This window comes from Miniopterus natalensis, chromosome 4 (assembly GCF_054644295.1).
Source record: "Miniopterus natalensis isolate mMinNat1 chromosome 4, mMinNat1.hap1, whole genome shotgun sequence".
NCBI lineage: Eukaryota > Metazoa > Chordata > Mammalia > Chiroptera > Miniopteridae > Miniopterus > Miniopterus natalensis.
Window position 1 is genome coordinate 92,051,500 of NC_142084.1, and position 13,270 is coordinate 92,064,769.

General features: G+C 56.1%; 1 protein-coding gene across 1 annotated transcript; it reads left to right on the forward strand.

Annotated features, from left to right (window-relative positions):
- The first annotated feature begins 4,801 nt into the window (after positions 1-4,801).
- Positions 4,802-5,903, forward strand: FBLL1 (fibrillarin like rRNA 2'-O-methyltransferase 1). Its single transcript, XM_016213987.2, has one exon. The coding sequence runs from the start codon at positions 4,802-4,804 to the stop codon at positions 5,786-5,788; it is 987 nt and encodes a 328-aa protein (XP_016069473.2). The 3' UTR covers positions 5,789-5,903.
- Positions 5,904-13,270: the final 7,367 nt, after the last annotated feature.

Sequence of the window (13,270 nt, forward strand, 5' to 3'; positions counted from 1 at the left end):
AAATAGATGCATATTAAATGGTACATTTTTAAAAATATGTTTTTATGATAGAGAAACCGATTGGCTGCCTCCTGCACGCCCCCCTACTGGGGATCAGGCCCGCAACCCCGGCATGTGCCCTGATGGAATCAAATTGGGGACGCCCTGGTGCATGGGGCAACACTCAACTGCTGAGCCATACCACCCGGGCTAAACGGTAAATTTTGTCTGTGATGTTTGTGTTGGGTACACTGGTCCAGGTGTGCCAGCCTGACATTATGCAGTAGATACCTATGGCAAAAGCATTTACCTTTCACCAATTATCCCGCCCGCTTTTCCCAGCTGCCTCTCAGGGCACGCAACCAGGCGTGCTCAGTGGGTTGTGAGTAGAGTCGACTGTGTCAAACCCTCGGCCAGAACAGAAGAACGTGAGCTCTCCTTGCATTCTCTTCTCCAGCAGTAACAACAGAAGCCGCCTTGTTTCTCGTGTTACAGCCACAAGATGTTAGTTCTGAGCCCTTCAGTGAGTATGTGGAGCAAACCTCCCATGGACCTTCACTGGACATGAAACGTAAGCAAGAAATAAAAGTAGTTGTATTAGTCCATTGAGACTTGGGGGTTATAATATGTTACTGCATCATAGCCCAGCCTTGTTGACCAAACACAGCAGTAGCTGTCCCTGGGCATAAAGATGCAAGTCCCTGGAATCACCTTTGGAAGTGAACTGTGGCTTGTAGAAAACAGGTTGGGGAGCCACTTTGTGCACGATTGTTTATGTACTAAGGAGACGGGGTGGGACGTCACAGCCTTACCCCTGGTTTTACCTAAATCCTGTCAGTCACTTGGGCAATTTTCTCGAAGGCTATATGAGAAACAGAGCAAAGATCCTCATGTATTTTTTAAGTCTATGGGTAGGACTAGTGTACTCTGTGTTAATTCTTGAGACCCAGTCACAGATGTGATTGTGAAAATCACTGCAGGGCCTGTCTTACAGAGTAATAAGTCAACTGCAAACAGGTTAAGTGACCATGGTGGTTCTTGTTGGCTGTCTGAAATATTGGAATTGTAATGCCAACTGAGCCTTTGGGTAAACATCTCGAGTCAGTGGTTCCCACTGCTAAAGAATCTTGGGACTGAGACAGATTTCAGTGTAATCAGCACCTCAAGATGAATATTTTCATGTAAGATATTTTTGACACCTCAGTCCCCTTACGATGCCAATACTTGGCATGAGTCCCTGCCTTGGTAGCATTCTGGGGTCATGCATAGGACAGGTGGGACATGTTCTGCTTTGCTGACCGATGGGTACTCCTAGGTTGTAGCATCCTAACCGACAGGCTATCACAAAATGCTGTGCCATATAGGAATCAAAGCCAGGAGACAGGAAGGTGTCCAGGGGTGTCATCCCAGACACTGCCCTGGGAAAGGACACCTCCAGTCAGAAGCAAGACATGAAAACTTGGTTTGTATCAGTTCCGAGGCCATCCCCAGCAGTAAGGCAGTAAGAAAAGGCCTGAGAAAGCCACCCCAGGCTAGCATACCTTGAGGGAGGATGGTTCCAGAACCCTTAGCAGGAATCTGGAAATGACAGCAGTAACGGGGAAACTGATGGACAGCTTAGGCCACGGGTGGGGAGATGTCTGAAGAAATTGCAGTGGAGGTAGGAAATCTAGTGAGTAGGGTGGGCCACCAAAACCTGGGGAAATAGGCACCACAGCGAGGCCGTCCACTCCTATGGCTAGTTTATAGTAATTACTCCCAGAGACCAATGCGAGATCTGTGATGCTGCTCATTAGACTGGAGTTTGTAATCACTAGCCACCCCTCCCAGTCAATTCCATTTAGTTGATCACACAGGAATGCATGACATCCTTGAGAGTGTCAGTTCTAAGTCCACTAGAAAGGCCAGTCAGCCCATTTAACAGAGAGGCTGTGAACAGGAGCCTGGGAGATGCTCATACTGTGGTAAAGTAGAGTCAGTGACAGGACAGGTCAGAATGTGTCAGTAGGCGTGCTCTCTGTGGTGAACAGACATATCTAAAATTTTTAGGTCGAAGTTTGGCAGATCTCTTGGTGTTGGATCGGGGCTTCCTCAGTTGCCTGGGGGCAGAGTGGAGAGGGGCCATTGTGCAGGATTAGCAGCTCCTGCCCGAATTTAAAAGCAAAGAAGGAACAAGCTATTCAGATGTAACTGCAGACTTCCACGATACTCTGTGCCACGGTGGAAAACACTAATACTCATTGAAGAAAGTTTTGTACTGCTAAGTTGAATACCTGTGTTCCAGGTGGCGTTAGTACATTTGTAGTCTTTCTTTCCTGGTATAATAAGCTTTATGAGCTGGTACACATTTTCTAAGTTATGGAGTTCTGGCTGTGTATGAGATGCAGTGGTCCAGGGAAGTGGGCACTTTCAATGCCCTACCCAGTCTCCCCTGGGCCCACCTTTGAGTTCACGTCGGGTGCCTGCTTCTCTGCCTGAGCGCGCATCAGGGGATCTGCTGGGCCATGCACAGGAGCAACCCAGAGGTCAGGAAGTGAATGTTCCAGCCCCCAGCCCCCCAGCCTCCCAGCCTGCAGTGGAACAATTCTGAGATGCACTCACAGTTTCTCATAAGGTGCTCAGACAGTTGAACACCAATAACCTAATGTCATAATCTGCTCATTGATGCACCATTTCTTAGTCTTTCTACCTTCCCTGTCTCATTTTTTCCAGCCCCACATGGGCTCCTGGGATCACCTCCCAGAAAACTACCTGGACCCAAATCCTGTGTCAGGGACTATTAGAGTTCTCCAGAGAAACAGAACCAGTCGGATAGATGGATTGGTTTATCTGCCAGTGGCTCACACAATCATGGGGTCTGTTAAGTCCAAAATCTGCAGAGCCAGGGTTGTAATTCAAGTCCAAAGGCGGGTGGGCTGCCGTAGGACTAGGAAGAGTCAGTGTGCCAGTTCAGAGCCGTCAGGCAGGAGAACCTTCTCTAACTTGTTTGATCCAGGCCTTCAGCAGCTGGACGAGGCCCACCCACATGGCAGAGGGCAGGCTGCTTTACCCAGTCTTCCAGTTTAAATGTTCATTTTAATCCCAGAGCACCCTCACGGAACCACTCGGAATAATGTTTGACCAAATATCTGGGCACCCTGGGACCCAGTTAAGTTGACACAGGAAATTAACCACTACAGGGTCTGATTTTGGGAAAATCGAGCCCACAGCACCAATCATGGCTCATTTTGGGGAACTCTCCTCAATCTGTAATGAGAGCAGGGACCTCTAAGGAGAGTGTTTTCTGTGAACCACCCACGTCCAGAACCATCCATTGCACTCTGATCGCTTGTCCACATTCCAGCGTACAGACTTGGGCACCCAGTAAGGAGGCACTTTGGCCCTCGGGGAAAGCCAGGCCTGGCTTTGCTGCCCATGAATTTGAGAGGAGTCCTGCCCAGGGTGGAATGTGTGCACATTCAGTACCCCCGCCGGACACTTTCCCTGGTCTTCAGGCGCGTTTTCTCTCGCTCTGGAGCAGGCGGTTAGCCCCTCTAATAGTAAGGTGCCCGCCAGTTGCTTAACCACCTTCCCCGGCTCTTGCTGGGCCCGAAGCCCGCGCCAGTCAGTAAAACGGGCCCAATTGGGCCCGTCGCTGTCCGTGGTGCTGACCGGACGCAGGCTCCTGCCGCGGCATGTTTGCTGTCCGTGGTGCTTCCCGAGGGCTCTTTAATATACTCAAGAAAGACTGCAGACAAAGCGATTTTTGAAGTATAGACTAGCATTCAAGGGTAAGCATGAGGGTTTTGCCCCTGCTGAGGCGTATTACAGGATTTAGGGCTCGGACCTCCTCGTGCTGACGCCCCAACAGCTTCTTGCTGCCCCGGGTCCCAGGACAGGCTCTGGGATCCGGCACCGTCGATCGGAGGGCGCCAGGGCGCCAGGGCTGCGGGCGCAGCCGGGAGCCCGCGCTCGGCCGCGCTCGGGTTTTCCGCGCCCACGCCGCTGCCCGGCTGCGGGAGCCCCGTGCGCTCCGCCTCAGGCGTCGCTTGGATCAGCTTCGCCTCGGCCCCACCGCTTCCCGGGGGGTCGTCACCGCCCTTGCGCTGGTCGTTCTGTCGCTGGGGGCAGCCCTTTAGGATAAAATTTTCGAAGCAGTGAACCAAGCGGAGGCTTAGGTTCGTTGTTGCCGCGGGTGGCTCGCGTGCACGGGCCCATCTGCGGGCCCACGGGCGCCGCACAAGAGCGCAGAGCCGGTCTCAGGTGGTCCGGGCGCCGACAGCAGTGCGTTCATGAGAAACCGCAAGACAAGGTGGTACATTTGTTGTGTGTAAGCTACACCTCAGTAAAGAGACTGACCCAAAGGAACATACATTTTCAAAGCCAGAGCTACCGCTCAGCACGCGGCGCGCCCCGGCGGGACAGCGCGTGGTGCTGAGGCCCTGGGGGAGGCGCCCCGGCCCGCGCGCCCCGCAGGGGCCCCTAAGCTTCCCGAGGCCGCCCCAGGGACGGGGCCCATCCGCGAGGACACCGCTCCCCGCGGCCCAGGAGCGGTGCCGGGTCCCCGGGAATCCCCGGCGGGCGGGGGGGGGCGCGGCCAGGCCGCTGCCCGCCGCCCGCCGCCCGCCGCCCGCAGGGGGGGCTTCCGGCCGCGGCCCGCGAGGCGGGTGTGATGCAATCGCCGCGTCAGGGGGCGGCCCGGGCTCGGGGGCGGGGGCGCCGCGGCGCAGCTGTCGCGGGCCCTGCGGTGCAGCCGGTCGCGGCCGCCAGCGCGTCCCTGCCGCGCCTCCCCTGCGGCACCGCGGCCGCCGCCTTTGTTCTGCGCCCGAGCCGCGGGCGCGCCATGAAGTCCGCGGCGAGCTGGTCCGGCGGCCGCTGGGGCGGCGGCTGGGGCGGGGGGCGAGGCGGCAAGGGCGGCGGCGACGGCGGCCCGGGAGGCAAGGGCGGCCACGGGCCGCGCGGGCGCAGCTCCAGCCGGGGCCGGGGGCGCGGCGGCGGCGCGGAGGGCCGGGACCGCGGCGGCGGCGGGCAGCGGCGCGGCGGCGGCAAGAGCCGGAACAAGAGCCGCCGCAGGAAGGGCATCAAGACGGTGACGGTGGAGCCGCACCGGCACGAGGGCGTCTTCATCTACCGCGGCGCGGAGGACGCGCTGGTCACGCTGAACATGGTGCCCGGCCAGTCGGTGTACGGCGAGCGGCGCGTCACGGTGACCGAGGGCGGCGTGAAGCAGGAGTACCGCACCTGGAACCCCTTCCGCTCCAAGCTGGCCGCCGCCATCCTGGGCGGGGTCGACCAGATCCACATCAAGCCCAGGTCCCGGGTGCTGTACCTGGGCGCCGCCTCGGGGACCACGGTCTCCCACGTCTCCGACATCATCGGCCCCGACGGGCTGGTCTACGCGGTCGAGTTCTCCCACCGCGCCGGCCGCGACCTGGTCAACGTCGCCAAGAGCCGAACCAACATCATCCCGGTGCTGGAGGACGCGCGGCACCCGCTCAAGTACCGCATGCTGGTGGGCATGGTGGATGTGATCTTCGCCGACGTGGCGCAGCCCGACCAGTCGCGCATCCTGGCGCTGAACGCCCACACCTACCTGCGCAACGGCGGCCACTTCCTCATCTCCATCAAGGCCAACTGCATCGACTCCACCGCGTCCGCCGAGGCCGTGTTCGCCTCCGAGGTGAGGAAGCTGCAGCAGGAGAATTTAAAGCCTCAGGAGCAGCTGACCCTGGAGCCCTACGAGAGGGATCACGCCGTGGTCGTCGGGGTCTACCGGCCCCTGGGCAAGTCCCAGGCGAAGCCCCATTCCAAGGGCGGCGGCGGCAAGTAGCACCCAGCGGCGCCGCCCCTGAGATCTCCCCCGGGCCGGGCCGCCTTTAGTGTTACTATGTATTCGCCTTCTTTGTGTGTTGTTTTACTTGCCCTTGTCTATCTATTAAATGGCATAAAGAAACAGTATCCAGGTGTACCGTGAGCCAGGCTGGGCTTTGCGTCAGTAGCAATCCCCACATCTTCACATCCCCGAGCTCCGGAAACAGCTGGCGATGGGGCCCATCAAGGGACAGCTTGGGAGCTGCACTTACTCTCCACTCAGGACACTGGCGCCCCTGGGGCCCTCACACAGGCTCCCCACCCCAGGGGCAGGCAGGGAGAGCTGGGGGATGGCCAGTGAGCTTGTAAAGTCGCCCTCGGAACGGAGGGGCACGTATACTCGGCCAAATCACAAGTCACTCCGGGGGTGGCACTGGGATATTGATAGACAGTACTATAGCTCACGCACCCAGTCCGACTGACTCCAAGCCGGAGTCCTAACCGCAGTGTACATTTAGTACTTTACCCCTCAACTAAGCCCTTTGGCAGCCCCCTAGTGCACCTCTTAATTCTCGCCCAGTCCTGAGATGGCTCTGTTACCATTTCCCTTTTATCTGCGAAGCAACAGGGCTCCCGAAGGTAAACCGGTGGCGCAGGTGTGCACAACCTGCTAGGAGGTGGAACTTAAGTGTCAGTCACCTGGGCTCTAATCCACCGCTATTCCCTCTGAGCCGCTGGGATCTCACCTGTCCTCCGCGGGGCCCAGGCTGGACAGACCGCAAGTCCCAGCACAGGACAGACACCGGGCGGGCTCTCCCACTGCACTGGGTTCTTTTTCCAACCTCCCTGTGCTACCCTTTTCTTAGATTTCAAAATAGAAAAACAAGGTTGGGGGGCTGTGGAAGTGGATCCACCTGGCAGTCCCACTGTAAGGCATCCCCAGGCGTCAGAGAAACAACTGGAAAAGTGACTCCCACGAAGCTCTCGTTCCCTGAAGGGCATTTCCTGCAGACCCTGAGCTGCCGGACTCGACGCGTTCCACGGTGGGTCCCCAGGGAGAGTGAGCAGCAATCCCTGGAGAGCTGGGGCGCTCCGGAACGAGGCCTTAATAAGGCCTTTCATTTATTCACTCACACATTTGAAAAACCCCCATTGCCAAGAGCCAAGGCCGTCCACATGCAGTCCGGGGATGACCGCTCACTAACGCATCCTTTGGACAGTGGGTCCTAAAGACATGTGGGCAGAGACTGCGGTTAGGCTGCATTCTCCGTGGACATACTTTTTGAGCCAAAAAGAAGATATTTTAAAAGGCAGCCACCCCACCACTCTTCACCCCCCCCCCCCCAGGTCCCCACCGCACCCACACACAGCTATATTTCCACAAAGAGCGTGAATCCTTCATTACAACCCTGCAAAGCAAGGGTCATTCCTCCCACTTAACAGGTGGGAGGCTGCGGTTCAGACAGACGACAGGACTTGCTTAAGATTCCCCCAGTGAGGTCACAGCCAGGATCCAAGACCCTAGGAACCTGACTCCAAAGCCCCCGGCCTTTCTACGGAGCTCTGCGGGCTCCTTGGCGTTGAAAAGCCCTCGCTCCAATCCTAGGCTAATTCATTCATTGCGAGGTTGAAACCCTGAGGCTGGGGGTCGACTCCTAGGGCACAGGGAGAGTCCTCTCAGAGTCTGACAGGATCCAGCCCTTCCTCAGAGGCAGCTCAGCCTCCAGGAGAAGCTCCTGGTTCTTCCCTACGGGTGCCTGGCTTCTGTCTTTGGCACGAGGACTCCCACGTACACACATAAAGACAGTGCCGCCTTTGAAATGGGCCCACCGATGGAGAGATGGCGCGAGAACAACCTCCCAAAGACTGTCTGAGTTGCGGTTGGGCTCCCGGGCCAGTGCCAAGAGAAATGTGGGACTGGGGACCAAGGGAGTCTAGAAGGGAAGCTGAAGCCTGGCTCTGGAGAATACAGGCCGGGGAAGCGCAGGCTGTGGCTCCCGTGGGCAGTGACACGGCCCCTGGCCTGCTCAGAGCCGAGGATGTTTGTGTTCCCAGAAGGCATTCCGCTGGGGTCTCCAGGCATCTGAGACTGCTCAGGCTGTCGTAACAAAATGCTACAGTCCGGGGGACTTAAACAATAGGTATTTATTTTCTCACAGTTCTGGAGGAAGTCCAGGTCAAGGTGCCAGCGGGGCTGGTTTCTGGTGAAGCCTTTCTTCTTGCTTTGCTCATGGCTGCCTGCCCCCTGCATCTTCGCAGGGCCTTTCTCTGTGTACGTGCGGCAAAGAGAGGGAGGGAGGCAGGGGGAGAGGGGAGGGGGGGAGAGAGAGACGGGGAGAGATATCGGGTGTCTCTCCTCCCACAAGGACACTTATCTCATTAGGGCCCCACCCTTATGACCTCATTTAACCTTAGTTACCTCCCTAAAGCCCTGATCTCCAAATGCAATCATGTCGAGGGTTAGAGCCTCAACATCTGAATTTGGGGGAGCACAGCTCAGCCCCTAACGCCAGGGCTGGATGGGAACTTTGAGCTAAAGAGCCCGTCTTACTGGCTGTGAGAACTGACTGGGGAAAGGCGCGTGCAACGTGGAACAGCTCACAGAGCTCTGCCGGCTGTTCCTTCCCCGTCTTTCCTCTTAACGTCAACATAAGATAACAAAGTAGCTGAGAACCGAGGGTTAGCACAAAGGCCGGGCTTTGCGTCGGCGTCCAGGCACTTAGCAGGGCTTCGAGGTGTCTGGGTGAAGCCGGGAGCTGGTGGGTGGGACTCACCGCGGAGTTTCAGAGGAAAATCAGCCGGGGCAGGAGCGGCCTCGGCCAGTGGCCAGCTGCGGTCACTCCCGCAGCAGGTGCGGCGCGGTGGGGCTGATGCTCAAAGGCGCGGGAGCTGGGCCTCGGCCAGCGGGGAAGAGCCCACGGCCCGGCCTCCCCCGGCCTCCCCCTGCCCAGGTGCCTCCTGGGATGCAGGGAGGGAGACTGCGGAGGGGGAGACCCTGAGGGAACCGGCCTTTGTCCAAGAGAGGCTGTTTTAAACCAGAAGAAACCACCTTCCTTTGACCTGGCAGTTGGCCTCCCGGCTGCAACCCCGCTACTGAGCAACATGCTTCGGCACGTCCGAGCCGTAGTGAGTACGTTTGGATTCTTCTACGTTCGTGTTTATCAAGCACTCATATCCTAGACGTAGGGCTGAGCGTTTATCTGATTTTAAAATATATTGTTTTAAAACTAATAGTGAGGACAAATGTACCAGAAAATACCGAAACGTAAATGTTCAGCTGAATGAATTGTTGGGAAATGAGCACCGGTGTGCGGGCTTCCCCTGACCGCCTGTGTGGCCCGGCTGTGGCCTGTCCCACCCCCTGGAAGGCTTCACGAGCCAGGTCTGTGGACCCCCAGGCCTCAAGTCCAAGCGGAGTCTCCGGGCCCTTCAAACAGCCTCCTTCAAGCCACCCCTTGGGGCTAGAGTTGCAAACGGGGAGCATGGTAGCCTCTCAGGACCGGCCTGGGAAAGACGGTGAAAGCAGGGGTCCCTGTGCCTGACGCTTGACCCAGAAGGTGGGACGTGGGCCCCCGGGGGGCATGGAAGTTGTTCCCTCTGGACTTCCTGCCCCATGGGACCAGGTTCAGACAAGGTGATGTAGCGAGAAAGCGGGGGACCTGGGATATTATGGAGCAGATTGTCTCCCTTCTCTAAGTCAGTGAAATTAAAACCAGCTGCTCTGCCCGAGCTGGTTTGCTCAGCGATTAGAGCGCCAGTCCGTGTACTGAAGGGTTGATCCCTGGCCCCCGTCTGGGCCTCTGTGCGGGAGGCAACCATTCGATGTGTCTCTTTCCCATTGTTGTTTCTCTCTCTCTCCCCTACCCTCTCTCTGAAATCCTCAGGCAAGGATTAAATAATAATACATAAATAATGAAATAAAAACACGACCAGATGCTCTGGGGAAGGCCTGGCTTCGGCGATGCTTAGAAGTCCCCAGGTGATTCTAATGTGCGGGTTCTGCTACGCGAGTGGGGCCGACCCCCGCTGTCCTGGGCTGGGAAAGGCAGACTTGGGGCAGTGTTTTGAGCTTTTCTGTGGTGCCCGCTGGCACCTGGGGCCTCGGTGACGGCACAGGGTGCCCCCCAGATTCTGAAGAGGAGGCTGAGGCCTGTGCCTGGAAACAAGGCCGCCGACGTGCGTGTCGAGGGTGCGGGTCAGGAGCGCCGCGGAGCTGGAGCCGGCGCTGGGCTGCCAGGTGTGGGTCAGAGCGGCTCGGAAAGCAAGGGGCCCGCAGTGGGAGGCAAGTGTCTACAGGTGGCCCCGGCGGACGCTGGCGCGACCTCATGACTTTTGGCCTTTGCGGTGGTGTAAAAGCTGCGTGTTCAGGCGGAAGGTCCTTCACATTTCGAATTTGGATCTTTTCTGGGGCCGGTGGCAGGTGGGTGCGATCCTCTGGGTGAAGCTGGCCAGTGGCAGGAGAGGGCCCAGCGGCCCCGCGGTCGCCAGGGCAACGGCCTCGGCTCTGCAGCGCGGGGCCACCGGCGCTCTTTGGACACCGTGTTTCGTGCTCTTCATCCAGTTATGCCTACAATTATGTCTGCGTGCCGGGTTAATGGCCGGCGCTCACGCAGCACTGCGCTCCCCTTCAGTGCAGTGTCCCACAGGCGGCCAGGCTTTCAGCGCTTAATTACACACTCGCCTGGGGCTGGGCGGCTCGCAGCGGGAGGCCAGCGCGCGTTCGGCCCGTGTGAGGCTGTGTGGGAGGCGAGGTGTATTAAGTGCATTTCAGCTTCTGTAATTTTCCAGTTCCGGGGGTTCGTTAGGAGGCGACCCCATTGGACGTCAGGGAGCATCTGTGTTTACTCCCATTGAGTCAGTGAGGCTAAAACGGGAGAAACCGCTGGCCCCCTGTTGTTTCCCTCACCGAATGGGGTGTGACAGTCGAGGGCCAGGGCCATCGGAGCTCCATGGGCCCCACACATCAGGCTCCGGCGTCTTATGGCCCCCAACGTGGTGGTTTGGGAGCCAGGGGCACAGGCTAGGAGTGGAAAGTTCTGAGTCATGGGGGGAAGCATCTTCCAGGCGCCCCCTTCCCGCCAGGAGGCAGGGTGCCTGAAGGACACCTCTGTCCTGGCCTCAGATGAGGAGGCCTAGACGTGGAGGCGATGGGTGGGCGCTGAGCCCTCGGCTGCCAGTTTCAGTCCCCGGTGGCCGCCAAGCCCCCCATCGGCTGCAGGTCTAGGGCCACTGTCCCCCGGACGCCCACGGCCTCCGCCCGGGCCTCTGTCCGAGGGAGCCGGTCGGGCTGGGTGGCAGCCTCTGTGCGTGGCAGGGTGTTCATCTCTGGGAAGAACTGCTGAGAAAGATGCCGGAGGTGGTTTCTATGGAGACATTGTCTTTCTCGCCTACTCATGTGATTTAAAATTTTTTTTTTTTTTAAATTGATTTCAGAGAGAGGAAGGGAGAGGGAGAGGGAGAGAGAAAAACATCAGTGACGAGAGAGACAATCCTCGATCGGCTGTCTCCTGTGCGCCCCCTACTGGGGACCAAGCATTGCCCCTCAAGCTGTCAGCAAAGACAGGTGTTTCTTTTTGTTCTTCACATGTAACTTAATTGTATTGTAATGTGCTTAATGTGGTCTAATTTTTTTTTAATGTTTTTATTGATATTTTTTAGATAGAGAGGGAGAGGGAGAGAAACACTGATAGGCTGCCTCCCGCGTGCCCCCTCCTGGGTATCAAGCCTACAACCTGGACTTGTGCCCTGACGGGGAATCGAACCGGTGACCTCTTGGTACATACGAAGATGCTCAGTCCACTGAGCCACACCAGCCGGGTGATGTGTTCTAATATTTTTTTAAATGTATTGAGACTCTATGGTCTTGTACGTAGTCAATTTTTGTAAATGTCCCATGTGTGCTTGAGGAGAACATGCTCTCCCTCGTTGCTGGATGCAGAGTTCAACATTATGCGCATTAGCTCAAGCTTAACTGTGGTGCTCACGTTTTGCTGATTTTTTTGTTTTCTTGAACTATCAGTAATTGAGAGAGGTGCAGAGCTGTCCCCCTGTGATGGCAGTTTCATGCCTCAGAGAATACATACTATAGGTAAATCTATACACAGAAAGCAGATGGTAATTCTACAGAGCTTAAAGCTGAGAGGGTTGGTGCACTGCGAGATGAGAAAAAAGGTGCCTGTGGTATGAGCTCACTTATATAAAACTCTAGAAAAGATACGTTGAATCTAGTGACATTTGAAAGCAGGCCAGTGGTTGCCAGGGAACAGGGGTGGGAGGGGATTGACTAGGATGGAGTCCAAGGGGACTTCTTGGAATGACTGAAGTTTCTTGAAGTGATGGTTACATGGGTGTTTAAATTTATCAAGCTTATTTAAACTTATTATACTTAAATATTAAATATTATTGTACTTAAACCATACCTCAATAAAGTTGAATATAAAAAATAAACAGGTCCCAAGCCAGTTAAACAAAAATCAGTAAGAGTAGTTACGAATTCAACGAAATCATTTCTTGAAATATTAAAATAACTATCCTGGGAACCTGAAGAGGTATTCTAGGAACACAAGGCATCAGGGTATTTAATTCACAAACGCACACACCTCCCTTGCATAATATTCACTTACTTTTTACCATGTTTACGGCCTTGAATTTTCTGAAAGGCATGTTTAATATGATAAAAATGATTATTTTTGCAAAGACATCGGGGTAGCTACTCCAAAGTGTTGCTGGAGAAACGGGAGCAAACTGGGCTCTCCTTCGTTACTATGTCCAGATGCTGTCAAGTTTCCGTTTAAAGCTCTGGCTGGAAATCTGCACTTGTTTACCCAAAGCCCGTGAAGGGCGCTTCTGGGGTGCACTGTGAACCTCTGAGAAAAGCAACATTAAAAGGTACCAACTTTTATGTAAAGGAGGGGCAAGGACGACTTAGGTTTTCTAGGTTTATTTTAGGAAAAAAAAAACAAAGCAAAACTTAAAAAGCACACTCAAAATCCAGAAGCATAAGAATATCTTAAAATAGGAACTTACACGATTCCACGGTGGCGGCGGATTGAGTGGAAGCTACACTGACTTCCCCGGGAACAAACTGGAATTACAACTAAAATAGAGAAAAACCACCCTGAATAGTCAACTGCCACTGCAGACGAGCTGGAGAGCACCCCCATAACCAAGGAGGAAAAGGGGAGACCGCACAGAGATGGAGGAAGTGCGGAGGCGCGAGAGGGCCGGCTGGGCTCCCACAGGCAGCGGCCGAAGGTGTGGAGGGGGACCTCAGCTGTGGGGGTTCCCACTGAGGGCTCTGGGGCCTAACCCCAGGCTGGGCTCCCCAGCCCAGAGCACCAGACCTGAGAAAGGTGCCCACAGAACATCTGGCTGTGACAAGCAGCGGGGTTTCTGTCTGCCAGGGCGGGACGGCTGGCAATGCAGGCCCCCCTTAAAGAGCCACCGCACGACGTTTCAGGGGAAGCCACTCGCCTCGGGCTGTGGCAGAGGGAGGGCAGAG

What these genes read in the sequence shown, in the direction of transcription:
- FBLL1 (XM_016213987.2), top strand. Translation starts at nt 4,802, where the DNA reads ATGAAGTCCGCGGCGAGCTGGTCCGGCGGCCGCTGGGGCGGCGGCTGG.